Source organism: Pongo abelii, chromosome 11 (genome assembly GCF_028885655.2).
Source record: "Pongo abelii isolate AG06213 chromosome 11, NHGRI_mPonAbe1-v2.0_pri, whole genome shotgun sequence".
NCBI classification, from domain to species: Eukaryota; Metazoa; Chordata; class Mammalia; order Primates; family Hominidae; genus Pongo; species Pongo abelii.
In genome coordinates, this window is record NC_071996.2 from 756010 (window position 1) to 776313 (window position 20304).

At 37.9% G+C, this 20304-nt stretch overlaps 1 protein-coding gene across 5 annotated transcripts in view; it reads left to right on the plus strand.

The window, feature by feature from the left end:
• The window catches only part of LOC134759352 (zinc finger protein 285-like), a 49320-nt gene that overhangs the window by 11519 nt on the left and 17497 nt on the right, over nucleotides 1-20304 (plus strand). For 3 of the 5 annotated variants that reach the window (XM_063712654.1, XM_063712656.1, XM_063712655.1), the window contains exon 4: nucleotides 19967-20077. In XM_063712654.1, the coding sequence (XP_063568724.1) occupies nucleotides 19967-20077 (111 nt within the window). Of the gene's footprint in view, nucleotides 1-389; nucleotides 7193-19966; nucleotides 20229-20304 lie in introns of those variants that run through there. The other 2 variants (XM_063712657.1, XM_063712653.1) reach the window with 2 other exon arrangements.

The following is a 20304-nucleotide window of genomic DNA, read 5'->3' on the forward strand; positions in this document are numbered from 1 at the left end:
ACCTCTTGTGACACTTTGTGTCCCTTCCTCTGCCCAACATATAAAAAACACTCCATCAATATGTATTATTTCTATACACACATATACTACATAAAATGGGAGCCTTTCCCATACCTTTTGTAGCAAGATTATTAAAGTCTTTTTATTGACTACTCTTATAGCTGAGAGGTGAATTTCTTCCTTTATAAATTTTTCCTAAGATTTCCTTTTATTCTTTTTTGCTGTGTGGGTGTTGAAAGGTCTTGCTCTGTCACCCAGGCTGGAATACCGTGGCACAATCTTGGATCACTGCAGCCTCTGCGTCCCAGGATTAAGCAATCCTCCAACCTCAGATTTCCAAGTAGCTGGGATCATAGGCAAAACTGAGCCAATTTTTAATTTTTTTGTAGAGATGGGCTCTCACCATACTGCCCAGCCTGGTCTTGATCTCCTGAGCTTGAGTGATCCTCCCACCTCAGCCTCTGAAAGTGTTGCTATGACAAGCATAAGCCACTGCACCTGGCCAAGATTTCTCCTAATTTCCCTACAATACTTGATTTCTAATTAGCAGCTCAGGTTAGAATTACTGTGGCTCTAACTGTTTCACATGTCAATAGAAGCCAGGGACAACTTCCCACCCCATCATATTTCATTATCTCAAAACCTCTGGACAGGTGATTCACAAATTGTCTTTCTTCTCATGAGAGACGGGATTAAAAACAACATTTTGAATCTTCAGGAAAAGGGGTTAAATTACCTTTCTCAAGAAGTGCTTCATTGCTGGCAGATTTGGAAACAAAGGATCCAGGATTTAAGTGTGAGTCAGGATTATATCATGAACCTTAAAGAACAGTGTTCCCAACATTTAGAAGATGTTTCCCTCTGTGAAGAGTGGGCAGGCATGTCTCTTCAGATTTCTGAAAACGGAAACTATGTAGTAAATGCCATTATCAAAAATCAAGACATCACAGCACGGCAAAGCCTGACACAGGTTCTTACCCCAGAATCTTGGAGGAAAGCCAACATAATGACCGAGCCCCAGAAATCTCAGGGAAGATATAAGGGAATTTACGTGGAAGAGAAATTGAACAGACGTGCTCGGCATGATGACAGCCTCAATTGGACCTCACGTGATCATCATGAGTCCCAAGAACGTAAAGGGGAGGACCCTGGTAGACACCACAACTGTGGGAAAAACTTGAGTATGAAATCAACAGTTGAACAACATCATGCGGCCCATGTTTTACCACAGCCTTTCACATGTAATAACTGTGGGGTGGCCTTTGCAGATGATACAGATCCTCGTGTCCATCACAGCACTCACCTATGAGAAAAATCTTAGAAATGTGACCAGCATGGAAAGAACTTAAGTCAGAGCCAATATCTTATCGTTCATTGTAATACCCACTCAGGAGAGACTCCCTATGAATTCTACGAATGGCCTACAGGCTGCTAACAGAGCTCAGACCTTCCCAGATGTCAGAAATTCCCCTCAGGAGACAATCCCTACAAATGTAAAGAATGTGGCAAGGGCTTCAGGTGCAACTCTTCCCTTCACAGCCATCATCGAGTCCACACAGGTGAGATGCCCTACAAATGCGACGTATGTGGGAAAGCGTTTGGATTTAGGTCACTTCTTTGTATTCATCAGCGAGTACACACAGGGAAAAAGCCCTACAAATTGTGAAGAGTGTGGGAAGGGCTTTGAACAGAGCTCCAAGCTTCTTATCCATCAGAGAGTCCACACTGGAGAGAAGCCTTACAAATCCAGTGAGTGTGTCAAGTGCTTTAGTTCAAGCTCCGTTCTTCAACTCCACTGGAGGTTTCACACAGGGGAGAAACCTTATAGGTGTGGTGAGTGTGGAAAGGGCTTCAGCCAAAGTACACAGCTTCACATTCACCAGAGAGTCCACACAGGGGAGAAACCATACAAATGCAATGTGTGTGGAAAGGATTTTGCTTATAGCTCTGTTCTTCACACTGATCAGAGAGTTCACACTGGAGAAAAACCATATAAATGTGAAGTGTGTGGAAAGTGCTTTAGTTACAGTTCATATTTTCACTTCCATCAAAGTGACCACACCAGAGAGAAACCATATAAATGTGATGAGTGTGGTAAAGGCTTCAGCTGGAATTCAGATCTTCATGTTCATCTCAGAGTCCACACAGGACAGAGGCCCTATAAGTGTAAGGCATCTGGTAAGGGCTTCAGTCGTAATTTGCACCTCCTTGCCCAACAGAGAGTGCATATAGATGAGACACAGTACACACATTGTGAGCATGGCAAAGACCTTCTGACTCATCAAAGACTACATGAGCAGAGACAAACATTATAAACGTAGTAAGCCAGGGTTAAATTAGGAAAACAGAAGTCACACTGTATTCCAGATAATAGAAGCTTACTCAGCCTGTGGGAGGGCTGGGGGAGCAAAAGACAGGGACATTGCCATCGATAATGTCAGCCCACAGCACTGGAGTTTGCCAGGCAAGGCTTGTGGATTTCAAGAACTTCTGTATGCTACAATGGCAAAGTAGGTTACTCCTGACAAATGGGTGGTTTGTGGTAGTGTTTGTAGTTAGAGGTCAAATTTCCATTAAAGGGTGTGTCCAGAAAGAAAATTCTAATTGGGATGATTATGATAAGGTCTTCAGTTTAGCCAAAGTCCTTAGTTTTTTTTAGTCCCCAACAGAACAATACTGTCTGTATGAAGAACCTTCCAAAGTGTGCTCAGAAATGAAACGGGTGCTTTTACTATGAAAGAATATTAGTACTCAGGTTTTCCATGAGATTCTCTGCACAGGGGAGAAGCTCTACAAAAGTGGCATTTGAAGGGTGTGGCAAAGGCAGTGCTGTGTTTATCACACTGGTTCCATTTCCTTGCAAATAATACGACTCTATTTCTCAGTAACTCTTGCAGTTAAGAGTGTGCCCATGTTTGAGTTCTAGCCAATGGAATGTGAGCAAAAGTGATAAAAACCACTTTCAGGTCTAGCCATTATAAACAAACTCAGGCTTCTCTATCCCTGCCAAGGTGACCTTGGAGGCTGCTTATTCCAGACAGGGTCGATAGAAGGTCGCTATCTGATCTGTGTTGGATTTCTTTTTAGAGTAAGAAATAAAAATTCATTGTGTCTCATCACTGAGATTTTTGGTGGTTTATTTGTTACTGCAGCATTGCCTAGGCCATCCTGACTAGCATGGAGGGATTTCATAGCAATAGGCTTCATTGTCATACAGAATGTCAAACATATTGTTATAGCAATATGTTTCATTGTCCACATACAGAAGCAACATTGTAATTCAGAGTTCAAAGCTTTTAAGTTTTTACGGCTTGATGTGGCAGTGCAACCATCTAAAATGGTATGGATGGGACTTCTCCAGTGATAACTTTCATTCTTTAGTGTGTACACCAAAGAGAAATGTTCAAGATGATATAACTGTGGTAAAACTTTACTGAAAAGTACAACCCGCAGATGTAAGAAATCTCATACAATAAAGAAACTCTGTAGTGTGGGAGCTGAATAAATTTGTCAGCTCACACCTTAAATGCGATTAAAAATTAACTAGAATAGGTGTTCTGTGGTTAGTCTTAATAAAATTAATTGAATAAAACTAACATTTACTAAAGTGAGCAATAAAATGTAAAAAACCAACAGTGTTCATTGCAGACTGATGCAGTCTTCTCAGCAGACTTGTATAATAATGGGTTTTTAAAGGATGCTCTTTCTGTCAACTTCCTCCCAAAATTGTCATTTAATGGGAGATAATAGATGAACTCGAGAGGGGATCTCTTTGCTTTTTTTTTTTTTGGAAACAGGGTGTTGCTCTGTCACCCAGGTGGCTGGAGTGCAGTGGCCTGATCATGGCTCGCTGCTATAGCCTTGAAATCCTGGGCTCCAGTGATCCTCGTGCCTCAGCCTCCTGAGTAGCTGGGACTACAGGCATATACCACCATCTTCAGCTAATGTTTTCTTTAAAAAATTTACTCGTAGAGATGGGGTCTTGCTTTGTTTCCCAGGTTAGTCTCATTCTGGTTTGAATTGATCCTCCTACCTCAGCTTCACAAAGTGCAGGGATTACAAGTGTGGGCCACTGCACTCAGCCCACAATGTCTTTTATTTTTTTTCAAAAACAATCTCCTTTTTTGTTTTAATTGACTTATAGGTTTCTTCATTTGGATCATGGTTTATTCCTAGTTTTTCCTTCATTACATTTTCCTGCCAGTTATAGTTTGTAAATAGAATAGCCATTCAAGTGCAAATAAAACCATCCCTGAAGCGTCATTTTCTTACTGATAAGGTGGATAAGAGTGAAGTATTTTAAAAATTCTGTGTCAGTAGAAATGAGGAAATGAGTGTTCTTACATAAATTGGTGGGGAAAAAAACGGGTACAAAGTTGCTGGAGAGGATCTTGTCTATATGTATCAGATGTACAATTTGCATTGTCTTTGAGCCAATGATCCTGCTTCTCAGAATGTATTTTTAGGATGAAATTACATGAGTGGAAAAATATGGTTTCAGAAAGAAATATATTCTAAGAATTTTGCAATGAGAAGACTGTAAACAACCTGAAGCTTCATGTATGGGAGAGTAAGTAAATTAGGGCATCCCATATAATGGAATAACATGGCTCCATCAACAATGATCTAGATCTATAAAAATGTCCACAAATTATTGTCCACGTCCACCACATACTCCAGTCTTCCTACTTGCAAACAGTAGGTTAGAGAAAAAATCTGGGATACACATTTTCCCAGGAAGCTTTTGGGGTTTACAAGGGGTGCAACAATCCCTCATGACAGAATCAGCCCTCAGTCTTGGTGGAGGTGTCCCAGGCAATCCTCCAGTTTGGTCAGGAGCAGCCCTTGCATATCACATTAAGGTTTTTAAATAAATGATGCTAACAGGATTGTCTCCCTACTTCATAACATTGTTTGCTTTTCCTCTTGTAACAAAGTAGCATGGAAAAAGCAGAAATTAGTCTAGCTCCCAATCAGTGGTAGCCAAACTCATTTACAAATGTAGATTCAGAGATCCTAAATAAATATGAGCATGTCAAATCCAATGATTTGATAAAAGCATAACAGACTCTGCTTATGTATAATTTATCCTAAATATGCTTATCAGCTTCTGCCTCATAACCCACACAAGAACTGAGTAGCTCTAAATACAAATTTATTTAGCTCATGATGTGTGAGCTGGCAAGTTCAGTTGGCCTTAGCTGGGCAGTTCTGTTGTGGAACATGCTAGATTATCTTAACTGGGCTTTGTACATGCATCTGCATTCAGCTGATGGCTCATCTGGGCCTGGCTGTTTTATGATGGTCATAGATGAGACCACGAAGTTCTCTCTGTCATCATGGTTTCTCATCCTCCAGAAGACCAATCTAGTGTTGGTCCTATAGTGCCAGGGTTTCAAGAGCAAAAGCTGTTATCTCTTAAGGCCTCATCAGAGAACAGGCTCAATGATACTTCCACCACATTCTAAGATTAAAGCAAGTCACAACACTGGCCCAGATTCATGCAGTGGGATTAAGACAAGATAAAAAATGTTGAGACGTAATCGTTGGAAGGAAAAAGAAGGCACTATTTTTATGTTAGAGAATAATGTTCTTTACTTATAAAATTCAAATCTGCCTGTAAAATTTGACCAATTGAAGTCTGTTTTAAAATGATCAGGTCAAAAAATTGGTTTCACACAAAATTGGCACATGAAAATTCATAGCATTACTGTGTAAGTCTTTTATAAAATGTAGCCAAAATGTTTCATTCACAATAACAATTGTGTGCAAAGACCAGAATTGTACAAAGGTAATTCTGGGAGTTCCCTTTGAGATGCCTAGATGAGGAGCTCTCTGGAGCCTCAGACTCTCACATTCCTCAGTGGGAAGGGCTTTACATGAGCTCAACTTCCCAGCGGCTTTCTCTTTCTGATGGGAGGTGTTAGAACCTGGCTTTCTCATGCAACTTCTGTGAAGCTCTGACAACTAAAGCCAGATTGTCTGCTTTGGTCAATCTGTCAGATCAATTAGTCATTTGATCTGACAACTAAAGCCAGATTGTCTGCTTTAGTTAAGTATTCCAGATTACCTGCATAGTCAATTTGTTTCCTCACCAACCTGGATGCCTTCACAATTGCTCTTTAAGAAGGATAAAAAGATAGGGGTGAGGTGTGGTCTATCTCCTGCTTCACCCAGGCCCTGGTGCTTCTTCAAGTGGTGTGAGAAATTATGGTCCTGTGCGTTCTCTTCCAGACCCGTGGCTTATATGTTTTCCCTATAAAACTTAGTCCTAATCCCAGCACTTTGGGAGGCCAAGATGGGTGAATCATGAGATCAGGAGTTTGAGACCAGCCTGGCCAACATAGTGAAACCCCGTGTCTACTAAAAATACAAAAAATTAGCTGGGCATAGTGGCAGGCACCTGTAATCCCAGCTACTCAGGAGGCTGAGGCTTGAGCCCAGGAGGTAGAGGTTGCAATGAACCGAGATCGCAACACTGCACTCCAGCCCAGGTGGCAGTGAGAGACTCTGTCTCCAAAAAAAAAAAAAAAAAAAAAAAGAAGTCCCTTATGTGTGATGATAAAATTTGATGAAGAGCAACATTGGTGGACTAACACTACCAGAGATCAACATTTATTATAAATGTTCTATAATTAATACAGTGTAGTATTAGCTCAGGAGAGAAAAAATAGATCAATGGAAAAGAATAAGGAGTACAAAAACAGATCCACATGTATAGAGTGAGTCAGTTTATCAGCCTTGAAATGTGTTGGAGAAATAATAGTCATTTTAATAACTGATGCTGGGTTCACTGGCTACTTAACACTAGTTCTTCATACAATTGCAGGCAATAAATACAAACAGCATGCAGCTGGCAGACTGCGATCAGTGGCTATGCCTCCACTAGAATGCCCATAGAAGCACATAGTAACAGCTACCAAAGGTGTCTGATCTGTCTTGTCTTTTTTTTAACTCATTTTGTTTAGGTATAATTTACATAAAGTGCAGACTTTAACTACATTTGTTTTAACAAATGTACATATCCTTGTAAATAATGCCCATTCAACATGTTAAACATTTTCTTTGCCCCCAAATTTCCCTTTTGCCCCTTTCCCTTCATTTCTTTCCAAAAAAGGATATAATCACTGTTTTGCTTTCTATCACCATATGTTGGTTTTGCCTATTCTTGAACTTTATATAAATGAAATCATACTGTAATGTACTTTGTATTTGGCTTTTTTTTCATTCAACATGGTTTTCTAAATTAGTAATTTATAATAAAGATTATTGCATATTTTATTATTGTTTATAAATTGTGTTCTAAAAGCATTCTATGTTAGTAAAATTTATAGTAAACTTCTATAATGTACATACTTTTCTTTCTGGAGAGCCATTTTTTAAACATTAATTAGTATACCACTCACAGAGGAGATGTAAACCCAGAATTGGGCTTTTCCCTCTGAAGTCAACTGGCTTTGAATTAGAATGTAACATTAGTTATTATTCCTCACTCCCCACTCATTCTCTGTATCTACTTCCCCTATTTTTTTCTTTTATTTTTCTGCAGACACTATGGTTACTTAAGTGTCTACTACTCTTTTTCTGCATGTGTTTCAGTGGAGACACTGGTCACCTTTGTTCCCCACTGTCTTTTCAAAGGTGCATGTTAGGGAACAAAAATATAGTGTCTCCCTCTAGAGCAGTAGATTTGTTTATGGCCCACTCTAGTGAAGGCAGTGTCTCCCTCTAGGGTGAAAGACAGTGGTTTTTTTCCCACGGGCTATCATAAAAGATTCAGGTTTCCTAAGCTTAGGGTTCTATTCCACAGCCCGCTAGGCCTGTGGCACCTGGCCTTCCATGTTACTCTATGGGATTAGAATGCCAAAAACCATTACAAAGAATGACACTCTGGCTACTGCTGTGGTTGTGACTAATAAAGTCCTTTGTCTCAGAGCCAGGAGTCTCTTGTCTTGTGCCAGCATCTGTGAGACGGTCAGGCTAACTTGTGAGCTCATAAATTGGTTACTTTCAGATCCTTGGTTTTTGATGCAAATAAATGTCTCTTAATCTTAGATGCAAACTAGAGCTACCTGGAATGCTTTCAGCTTTTTACAATTTTTTACTGGTGAAATATACATAACATGAAATTTACCATCTCAACCATTTTTAAGTGTATAGCTTAGTAGTCTTAAGTATATTTACATTGTTGCAAAACCAATATCTCCAAAACTCATTTTATCTTACAAAACTAAAACTCTATCCCATTCAAGAGCAACCCTCAATTTTCCCCTGCTCCCAGCCCCTGGCAACCACTATACTTTGTGTCTCTATGCACTTGACTTCTCTCGGTCACATAAATGGAATCATACAGTATTTGACTTTTTTTTTTTTTTTCTTGAGACGGAGTCTCCCTATGTTGCCCCTGCTGGAGTGCTGTGGTTCCATTTTGGCTCACTGCAGGCTCCGCCTCCAGGGTTCACGCAAGCCATCTTCCTGCCTCAGCCTCCTGAGTATCTGGGACTACAGGCACATTCCGCCAAGCCCAGCTAATTTTTTGTATTTTTAGTAGAGACGGGGATTCCCCATGTTAGCCAGGCTGGTCTTGATCTCCTGACCTTGTGATCCGCCCACCTCGGCCTCCCAAAGTGCTGGGATTACAGGCGTGAGCCACCACGTCCTGTCCAGTATTTGCCTTTTTGTGACTGGCTTATTTAACTTACCATAATGTCCTTAAGGTTTATTTGTGTTGTAGAATGTGTCAGAATTTTCTTCCTTTGTACACTTGGATTTCTTCCACTTTTTGGCTACTGTGAATAATGCTGTTATGAACGTAGGAGTACAAATATCTCTTCAAGACCTTGCTTTCAATTCTTTTGGACACATACCCAGAAGTGGAATTGCTGGATCATATGGTAATTGTATTTTCAATTTTTTCAGGATCTGCCATTTTGTTTTCTATAGAAGCTGCCACCATTTAACATAATGTATTTAAGTTCGTTTATATTATTATGTTGTCAGTCTTCTTTTTATGTTCAGAGTAATCAGGAAATTACCACAGTTTGCCCATTCTCACCTTGGTGAACATTTGTTTCCAGGTTTTGGAAATTTTGTATAAAGCTACTAAGAATATTCTTGTATTGGCGTTTTTGCAGACATGTGCTTTGATTTCCCTTGGGTAAATACCTAGGAGTTGAATTGCTGTCATAAGCTAAGTGTATGATATCTTTATGAAGAATTGCCTGTCCTTGTCTATTAACATAAAGAATGAGGTAGTTTATTGTTCACTTAAAATCTTTATGTGGTTGGGCTGTGTGGGGCGGCACATACCTGTAACATACCTGTAGTCCCAGCTACTTGGGAGGCGGAAGAATCACTTGAGGGCAGGAGTTTGAGGCTATTGGGTGCTACAGTCGTGCCCGTGAATAGCCACTGCACTCTAGCCTGGGCATCTTAGCTAAAAAAAATTTATGTGGTTAAAATTTCAATGTGTTTATGAAATTTTTGTATAATGATTTTTTAAAAGAAAACTTTCCCACACTCCCAGGCACTAATTATTTTCAAAACATGAAGAATATGTTTTAAGTGGTGTCAGGCACAAATCTAATTTTAATTTTTTCCAGTTGGATAGTCAAGGCTTTCAACATTTATTGATGAGTCCTTTTTTTATTTACTGATCTTAAAGGTCACATTTATACTACATTAGGTATATCTATTCCTAGAGTCTCATATCTTTTATGTTTATTACTGAAATCTCTGACCATTTTTTTTTTTGAGATAGAGGCTTGCTCTTTCACCAGGTTGGAATGCAGTGGCACGATCTTGGCTCACTGCAACTTCCACTTCCTGGGTTCAAGTGATTCTCCTGCCTCAGCCTCCTGAGTAGGTGGCATTACAGGCGCCAGCCACCATGCCCAGCTAATTTTTGTGTTTTTAGTAGTAGAGAGGAGGTTTCATCATGTTGGTCAAGATGGTCTCCTGACCTCAGGATCCACCCATCTTGGCCTCCCAAAGTGCTGGGATTACAGACATGAGCCACCATACCCGGCCCATTTTTGTTTATTCTCAAACCACTATCTCATATCTTTAAGAATGATACTTTTTGTACAAGGCAAGTAACAGTGAATATGCTAAGTGTATGTTTAACTTTACCATTTCTAAAAATGACTATACAACTTTATACTTCCATTAGCAGTCAATGCAAGATCACTTGTTCTACATGCTAAGCAACACTTGGGATTTTTAGTCATTGGGATTATTTGTAGTGTCATCTCACTTTGGTTTAATTAGCATTTCCCTGATTAGTAATGATGTGGTTATCAGTCATTTTATCATGTGATGATTGGTCATTTTATATCTTCTTTGGAAAAGAACTTTTGAAAGTTTTGCTTGTTTTTTGTTGGTTTGTTTCCTTATTGTTGAGTTGTAAGATTTCTTAATATAGCCTAGATACAAATCCTTTCTCAGATAAATACATTATGAATATTTTTTCCTAGTCTTGGCTTGCCTCTTCATTTTGTTAATGTCTTTAAGAGAGTAAGTTAATTTGATGAAGTTCTGATTTATCTTTTTAAATTAGATTTTTTTCTCTTTTTTGCCTACCTATGAAATCTTTTTTTGCCCACCTATGGAATCTTTTTTTGCCCATCCCAAGGTTTTGAAAATTTTATCCTATATTTTCTTGTATAACATTTGTTGTTTTAGCTTTTCATTTAGGTCTGTTACTTATTTTGAGTCCTTTTTGTGTATGATGTGAGGTAAGTGTTGAGGTTCATAATATTTGAATAGGTGTCCAGTTGTTCCAGTGCTATTTTTTGAAACAACTTTCCCCCATTGAATTATGTTTGTGGCTGCACCGATAATAAACTGATCATATATACTTGGCTCTATTTTCTGGAATCAATTCTGTTCCACTGATTTATATAAATATTGTTAAGCTATTACTATGTCTTGACTACAGGAGTTTTAGAGCAAGTTTTGAAATCTGATACTGTTATTCCTCTAATGATGTTCTTCTTTTTCAAAACAATTTTGACTATTCTAATTTTTCTTAGTGGGCAGTTTTTTGCATTTCAATGTAAGTCTTAATATTAGTTTCTGCAAAAAGCCTGCTCTAAATTTGATTGATACTGTGTTGACTTTATAGATCAATTTGGAATTCTGGTTCTGGGTAAAATGGAGTAAGCCAGTGGCTGGGAAATTCTGGTCTAATGGTTAAATATGGTGTATTGACTGTTTTTGTATGCCCCCATGAAGTAATAATGGCTTTTACATTTTTTATTGAGACAAGTTCTCACTCCATTGCCCAGGCTGGAGTGCGGTGGCATGACCTTGGCTCACTGCAGTGTCAACCTCCTGGGGTCAAAAAATCCTCTTACCTTAATTTCCTGAGTAGCTGGGACTATAAGCATGCACCACCATGTCCAGCTAATTTTTTGCATTTTTGTAGAGATGGGGTTTTACCATGTTGCTCAGGCTGGTCTCAAACTCCTGAGCTCAAGCATTCTGCCCTCCTCGGCATGCCAAAGTCCTGGGATTACAGGTGTGAGCTACCACACCCAGCCTACATTTTTAAATATTCAAAAAAATCAAAAGAAGAATATTTTATGACATATGATAAGTATGCAAAATTCAAATTTCAGCATTCATAAATTTTGGTTGAGACACAGTCATGCTTATTTGTTTACATATTGTCTATGGCTGCTTTCATGTTATATTGGTACAGTTGTGTATTTATGATAGAGACCATATATAATGCTCTCATCACTTCATACTGCTACTCAGGGTATCATAAATCACAGTAACACAGTTATTACAAGTTGACAGATTTTTGAGTGCCATATGTATCACTCTACTATGATATTTTATTTATTTTGCATATCCATCGTGTCAAAACAAGAAGAGAAAATCAAATTTTGAGTGTCATGCTTTTAAGGTATAGTAAAGTGTAGATTATTTTGCTATAGAATCAGACGGCTGACTGTTGTGTTTGTTATACAGTGACAGCTGTAGAAGAAGAAAAATTATAGCATTAATACTGCCAGATTAAAAATGTATCCCAATATTTCCAAGTCACAGAGAATTATGGCCAAAAATAAAAAAATTAAAATGAAATATCTTATCAAAGCATAATTACTTTTATAAAATAACTAATGAAAATGAGGCTATAACCAAAGTAAGTTTTAGAGTGGCTAATCTGTTAGTCAAGCAAGAAAAGTTATTTACTGATAATGAGTTATTTGAATCATATTTTGCAGCAGCTGAAGAAATGTATCATATAAATTTGTCTAATACTATAAGCCTTTTGACAAGGACAGTTTCTTAAAAAGTTGAGAAACTTGGGAGCAGCACTGATAGTCAATTTAAAAAGAAGATCATAAAAGATTCCCCATTATTTTTGCCAGTGATAGTGAAAATTTATCAGCCATAAGTGAACACAAAACAAAACAAAAATGAAAGACAAAAATAGAAGAAAATTAAAATGAGAAAAACAGAGGATCAACAAATTTCTATTGCCACTTTGTATTTACCTCTGGGAGCCAAGAAACAATGCAACTGGGCTTAAGACCATCACTGAGGTGTACTTTTCTGGTGACAAACATTACCTGGATTTGTTACGTGAATCTATTTGGCATCTCTGTGGGACACCCAAAACTTTTAAAAAAATAATTTTCAAAAAATAAAATCATAATTCTTACACAGGTATGAAAAGACAAGCTAGGGAATGATAGATTATTTGCAAATCATATATGTGTAAAAGTCTTTTATAGAGAACACATAAAGACTCTCAAAACTCAATAGGAAAACAATCCAATTTTTTAAGCTAAAAGATTTAAACAAACACTTCACTGAAAAAGATATGCCTATGACAAAGGGGCACATGCAAAGATAATCAACGTCATTAGTCATTAGGGAAATATAAATCAAGACCACAATGAAATATCACTACACATCTATTCGAACAGCTAAAATAAAAAATAGCAACAATGTCAAACTCTGGCAAGGATGTAAAGAGACTGGAAGTCTCATAAATTTCTGTTGGGAATGTAAAGTAGTAGAACCACTCCAGAAAACAGTTTGGCAGTTCCTTAAAAAATTAAACATATCCTTACCATACAACCCCATAACTTCAATCCTGGACATGTACTCCAGAGAAATGAAAACTTACATACACAAACAAATGCACACAAACCTGTACATGTATGTTCATAGTAGCTTTATTCATAATGGCAAAAAACTGGAAACAACCAAAATGTTCCCTAATAGGTAAATGTTAAACAAATCGTGGTACATCCATACCGTGGAATACTACTCAGCAATAAAAAGGAATGGACTATTGATACACACACAACTTAGAGGGATCTTAAGAAAATTATGCCAAGTGAAAAATGTGAATCTATTTTATGGTTCTGGTTGTATAACATTCTTGAAATGACCAAATTGTAGAGATGGAAAGCAGATTAGTTGTTTCTAGATATCAGGAATAGTGGAAGGGAGGGGACTGGGTGTGACTATCAAGATGTAGGAAGAAGGAGGGCTTTGCAGTGACGGAATAGTTATTTATCTTGATTGTGGTAGTAGCTATATCAGTCTACAAGTGATAATATACAACTACACATATTCATGGCGTCAATATAATTCCCTGGTTTTTATGTTGTATTTTAATTAAGGACAGTATAATCATTGGGTGAAACTGGGTGAAGGTTACGTGGGACCTCTTTTTACTATCTTTTCAATTTCATATGAATTTGTGAATATTTTAAAATAAAAAGTTTAAAAAATAATTGGATGCTTAGGATCTCTATAGAGGATTTTATTTATTTCTGCCAGATTTACAAGCAATACAGGGTCAGGGATTGAGTTGACTTGGGCTGTGTGTGGGAGGGTCGGGGTGGGGGCATTGTTTTAGAGTAAATGACTTCCTGATGAGATAACAATCAAATACAATGGATCAAAATATTCGGATAATGACTGGAATAAACCAGCTGTAAAAGTATCTTTCCCCCAAGAAACAGGATTCAAATTGGGATGCATATTAGATAATACTAAGAATTATTAATTTTATTTCATAAGGTAACAATTTTGTGGTTATGTTAAAACATCATTATTTTTAAGTGATACAGATAATATTGGGAAGGGATAAGGCCAGGGATCTGCTTTAAAATATTTCAGTAACAAAATTCAATAGTCATAGATATTGCCTGTATGGCAAAATGTTGGGAAGTGTTGAATTTAGGGTAGGCGCATTTGGTGTTTCATGTTATCATTTTCTTTTTCTTTTCTTTTTTGTTTTTGAGATGGAGTCTCCTCTGTTGCCCAGGCTGCAGTGCAGTGGCGCGATCTCAGCTCACTGCAAGCTCCGCCTTTTTGTGTTAATATCGAAAGTTTCATTAAAAAAAATTTTTCCTTCCCAGAAGGAAAGTGGTAAGTACATACTTCCTGTAGTTTGACTTGTTATAGTTATCTGGAGTCCATCTCCCATCTCTACCTACCCACATCTTCCTGAATAACCATAAATTCACATAGCTTAAACAGATTTGTAGAAAAGATATGTTCATGTTAAATATATGAGGTCAACGGGCAACAGAGGAATAGCCAATTCCAAGCCTGATTTGAACGCAAAATTTCAAGACAGGAACCATTTTCCATAACATATTTTCTAAATTTCCTGCCAGTACAGCTTCCTTCATTTTTCAGATACAACTTGATTTTTCTGTGCTTGATTTCAGGACTGATTTGTCCTTGGAATTCCTTGTGGATTCTTGGCATCTTGAAATAAATTGTCCATGCCAGATAGCATAAGCAGAGGTCTAGATGACTACAGGCACTTATAAAGAGGCAATGGAGTTAAACCATATCTGAGATTCCATATTCCTTAAGGTTATGTCCAGTGGACAGCCCAACTCCCTTTTAGAATCTAGTTTTTTCTCATACTCATCACTTTTCCGCTAAAGTGTGTTTCTTTTAATACTAAAACCTTCGCTTTTATCCCCAAATAGTTATATTTTCTTTATATTTCCACATACTCGTTTTTTCTTGAGAAAAAAATTACAAAAATAAAAAGCCCAAGCGCTAATCGCGCTACAGAAGTGACCTTCAGTTTGAACGCACTTAACCAACAGAATGAGCTGTAGGAAGGCAGAAGCACTAGCCTGCTGGGTATTCTGGCAACTGTAGTCCGAAGCATTCTCGCCCAGGCTTGTGGATTCCTCATCATCGTTCCGCTTAAACATTCTGGGAAGTGTGGGTCAGACTTTTCATATAGTCGACAACACTTCCTCTTCAGGAGTACAGGGTGTGGCCCTCTCGTGTGACTCTGGACTCTGGGAAGTGAGTAGCAGCAACTTCCCCTCCAGGGAAAGTTGCAGCCATCATGCTGCATGCAAGACTTGAGCCCCAGCGAGGCTTCTGCGCCTCCTCAGCCTGGGTGAGGGACCAAAGATGGTCAAGGCTCTCTGTCTTGAGGAGGAAAAGTGGCAGCCGGTGGAGGATTAGGATTGGAAGTGTTTGCGTTTCCCTTGACTCAGCAGAGCTTTCTAATGTTAGGGGAGGTTCCTGAGTCCCAGGCTGGGGAATGAGGCAGGGTCTTGCATCATTGGGTTTGATAGTTTCTTGAGTCCTGTACTCCCGTAGACCTTCTGTTGGACCCACCAATAAGCATTGCCGCTTCCTAGGAAGTTTTTGAGGCGTTAGAAATATTCTGTAACTTGATTGTGTTGGTAGTTACATGTCTGTACATATTTGTTAAAATTCATTGAACTATACACTTAACGATAGTAGACTTTATAATGTATGTACATTGCACTTCAATAAATGTGACTTTTTAAAAGTGTCTGGAACTTTATTTATTTTTTTTAAGTGGCAGGACCTCATTACAGGTAAGTTCAGAACTACGTTAGGACTTACTATAATCCTACTAGCACCACCCTCATATAAACATTTTCATTTTGGTTTATTTTATACTTATGTAGATATTTGCTTTTTATTAAATAATGTGTAAATTTTAAATTAGTATTTCAGTTAGTAAAATACCATAAGTTAATTTTGCTGTTTCCTGCATTCTTCATAAAGTTCATCTTTAATGATTGTGTTGTATTCTATTGAGTGAATGTGCACTTGTTAAACCTGGGCATCTGGGATGTGTTTAAAAATTATTCTCATAATTTTATGTATATATGAAATGTTTTACAATTTAAGAGATATATGCTGACTTCCATGCCTCTGGTCATCTTTTTTGTCTATCCTAATTGGGGTAATCATTTCCATGGTCATACTATAGGCCTTAAATTAGCAATAGCTTCAATTCCTCCATAGTCTCCATTTAAGGCATTATACTCTGCTCTACATATTCTCTTGCTAGAACTTCCTATGGTTTACTGTGATATTGACTGCATCAATCTCTACAATTCATTGATCTTATTGCATTTTCAATATCCCTTATTGATCTCATATCCTTAATACCAACCAAATCTTTTCTCTTCTTTCTAGTATAAACAGAAGACTTACACTTACATCTAATTGTTCAAAATATTGTCCCATGACAACCGTAGACTTAAGGAACATTAAGAAAGTATTTTGAATTTCCCCCATGATTTTATAGAAGAGACATGCAGGGTCAAAGGGATTATGAATGGATGCTCTGTGAGCCAGTCAATAGCCTATGTCCCAAAGGCTACAGATTAAATATATTACCTGGCCCAGCAGCTTTAAAATCATCTTTTGGTCTCCTACTCTAGACAGCAAACTTCAGTTCAGGCACCGGTGATGTTATTATGTGAGGAATATTGACTTGCCTCTGTTTTTGTTTTTAAATAACATCAGATTTGGTACCAGTTATCACTTAAGAGTTATTTGTGAGACACTTTCTCAGTGTATGCAACTTGACTGGGAAGCATTGCTTTAGAGGTACAGAGAACAGAGGTCAGATAACTTTGATAAGTCGGTATGTGCAATGGTAGAAGTATTTTAAGCATGCCATGAAAGGGGATATTTCAATTCATAGCACCTATTTTTGGGGAAAAGGCTCCCAAATTCTATTGGCTCAGTCAATCAGATCACTTGTTTGGGGATAGGGTTGGTAATATGACTCTATGCACTGTGCATACTCTTAGATTCAAGGGTCCCCATTCAAGGAATTTATATTACGGGAGCACTCATTTAAATATCAAGAAAAAATGGACATGGGTGTTCACTAAAGGATACTTTTGTGAACCCAAAAGTATGTGAGACAGGTCTCAATCAATTTAGAGCATTTAGTTTATCAAGGTTAAGTATGCACCTGTGACACAGCTTTAGGAGGTCCTGACAACATGTTCCCAAAGTGGTCAGGGCACAGCTTGATTTTATACATTTTAGGAGAAATCAGGCATCAAACAGTATGTTTAAATTATACATTGCTTAAATCCAGAAAGGCAGGACAATCTCTAATGGGAGTGGGACCTTCTACATCATAGGTTGATAAGAGACAAACAATGGCATTATTTTGAGGCTCTGATTAGGCTTTTACTGAATACAAAACTCACACGTGAGAGGTTGGTAGATGAATAGTGACTTAGATCTTAATGTTGCTTAGTGAATATGCATTATTACAGAAACAATAGGGAAGAGGAATCAATCAGATATTGTTCAGGTGAACAGAGGAATGACTTTGAGTTCTGTCTGTCCTTTGTCCCACACCTGTGAATATAAGCTATCAATTTACATTACCAGGGTGAAATTCAACAGAAATGTTTTGGATAAAGATGTTCAGGCTCACAGGGAATTTCCTTGTTGACAAATTGTGAAGGAGGTATGTAGCTTTTTCTTCTTTATAGCTTTCTTATTAAGTAATAAAATGGGAGGTTTGCCTGACACAGTTCCCAGCTTGACTTTTCCCTCTGGCTTAGTGATTTGGGGGTCCCGAGATTTATTTTTCTTTCACACTTTGCAAGACTATGGGTGCTTAATAGGATGAGATTAGCAATTGAAAGAGAAAAAATTTTGATTCTTAAAATCTTCACTTTTCCCTCAAAGTCTTTGAACCTTGTTCTTCTTGTAATGGACATTTGTGTGCACGATTGAGGTGTAGTGTCTTAGGTGCTGTAGGAAACAGTAATATTGAAGGATGTGCTGTGATCTGCACTAAGGAGAAGGTGATGCTACTGAACAAGGCCAGAATAAACCTACCTATGGGGAAGTATTCTTGCCGAAAATGATGAACATTAATCTTATCTTCTCTCTAAATCTAAATTGTAGTTTACCAGAGCCACAGGAGATATTCAAGAAAATGTTAACCGGCAGCATAATGAAACATTTTTAAAAATCCAGAATGTGGGACATCTTACTTGACAACTGACCTGATGTCTTCTATAGGCCAAAAGCATGAATTTAAAGAGGATCAAAGGGGAGATACTCTTCCAGATTGAAAGAGACTCAAGAGAGAAAACAATCACATGCAAAGAATGGGTATTTTTGAGATGACCGGAAATTTTGAAGTTTCCTTTTGTAGGGTATAAAATAATATTAAGGAATTATTAACTTTCTTCAGTGTGATAGTAGTATTTTTGTTATATTAGAAAGTGTAATACTTTGAAGTATGCATGGGAGAGTTTAGGGGGAAAATAATACAGTGTCATGATTTTGTTTTAAAATTACAATAACAAAAAGGGCAGAAAGACAATATTGATAGATAAAGGAAGTGTGGCACATGTTGAAAATTGCTGAATCTGGGTGATGAGGTGATGGAATACTTCATTCTTTACTTCTATCAATGTTTGAAATTTTTCATAATATAAAGGTATGAAAATGTTTAGTTCTTGTCCAGAAGAAAAGTGGTAAACAGAAACTTCGTGTATTTTCATTTGTTGGATTTTCTGGATTTGCGTCCAACTGTCAATTGACTCACCTGAATGAAATACAGTTATTATTGTATTTATGATAATAAGAATATGGTGGAAGTGGGTGATGTGATATTTGAACTTGAACAAAAAGAAATTTCAATTTTTTATATATTTATCTCTTTTCATATTATAATAATTCCTCCACATGAACACACCTCCTTTCATTCGCCTCATGAGCCACCTTTTACAATGAATAATTAAAGTAAAGGGACACCCAAAAGCTGTTGCTGCTTCTGCTTTATACTTTAATAAACTTTGCATGACTTTCTTGTGGGTTCTTGTATCATGGAATGAATAGCTAATATCAGATAACTCCGCCAAGAGTTCTAGATGCATCCAACACACGTGGATTAAAGTAGAAAATTCAGTCAAAGAAGGTTTGAGATCTTGTGTTCCTTACATTCGTGCACAGTTTCTGACTTCTGCATTTTTAGCTCACACATATCTTCCTCTTTATAATTTATGCCTCCTTTTCATTTCAAACTGTGTTCTCTACTAAAGGGAATTGGGTGGGGGACAGGGTGGGAGGGGCGTTCAAATACATGTTTTTGTCACATGTGAAAGAAAAAACAATGAGAATAAGGAAAAAGAATGCTGAGCTTGACCAGTGAGATAGAATGATTCGGACTGAACCTAGTTATCCAAAATAAAAAGGGAAACGCTGGTGAGAAGCGCTACCTGAAGAGGATTCTGGAAACTGGTCCAAAGGATTCACGGCGTCAAAAACACTTGTTTCAGGAAAGCTAGCTTTAATGGTTGGGCTTCTGGGGGAACTATTAAGTATAAATTAGAATCCTGTTTTTGGAGACATTTTGGTTCAAAGAGGACAGTGCTGACTTTGCATTCTTCTCTAGAATATTGTAACATACATTCCAAATTCAAAGGGTAGTAGCCAGCCTTCCACCAGAGAAAGGCAACGACATTGCCAATTCTTTGCGAGGATTCTAGGAGCAGTAACCTTGGAGCTCTGTGTAGGCGGCAGGGCTTCCGCTACAGGAGGGCGTGGCTGTGACGATTATCTCATTGGGAATTCTGAGGTTATAATCCAGGAATTGTGGGTAACTACAGTCACTTCTGCTTCATGAAAGTGATGTCATCATTTCTTTCAGGAAGTTGGGTGAGGCCTGAGACAGCAATGTTTCGTTTAGCCTGGCGGTGGCCCTCCTTGTCTTCAAGAAGAGCATCTGCTTTTAGCAGTGGAAGATGGGGTTGTGCCCCAGGTGAGTGAGCCTTTGTCGAGTTGGCAGCATTTTGTCTTGGCAGGTTGAGGATCTCTTGTATTTGGTGCGCTCTCTTCCTACTCCAGGACTGACCAGGAAGTTCTTCCACCTTCTAGGGATGTGAAATTGGGAAGTAATTCAAACTGTATGTGCCTAGCATTCCTTTTATGTAACGAGCGGAATAGAAGTATCAAACTGATGCAGTTCAGTGGAGAATTAAATGAGAT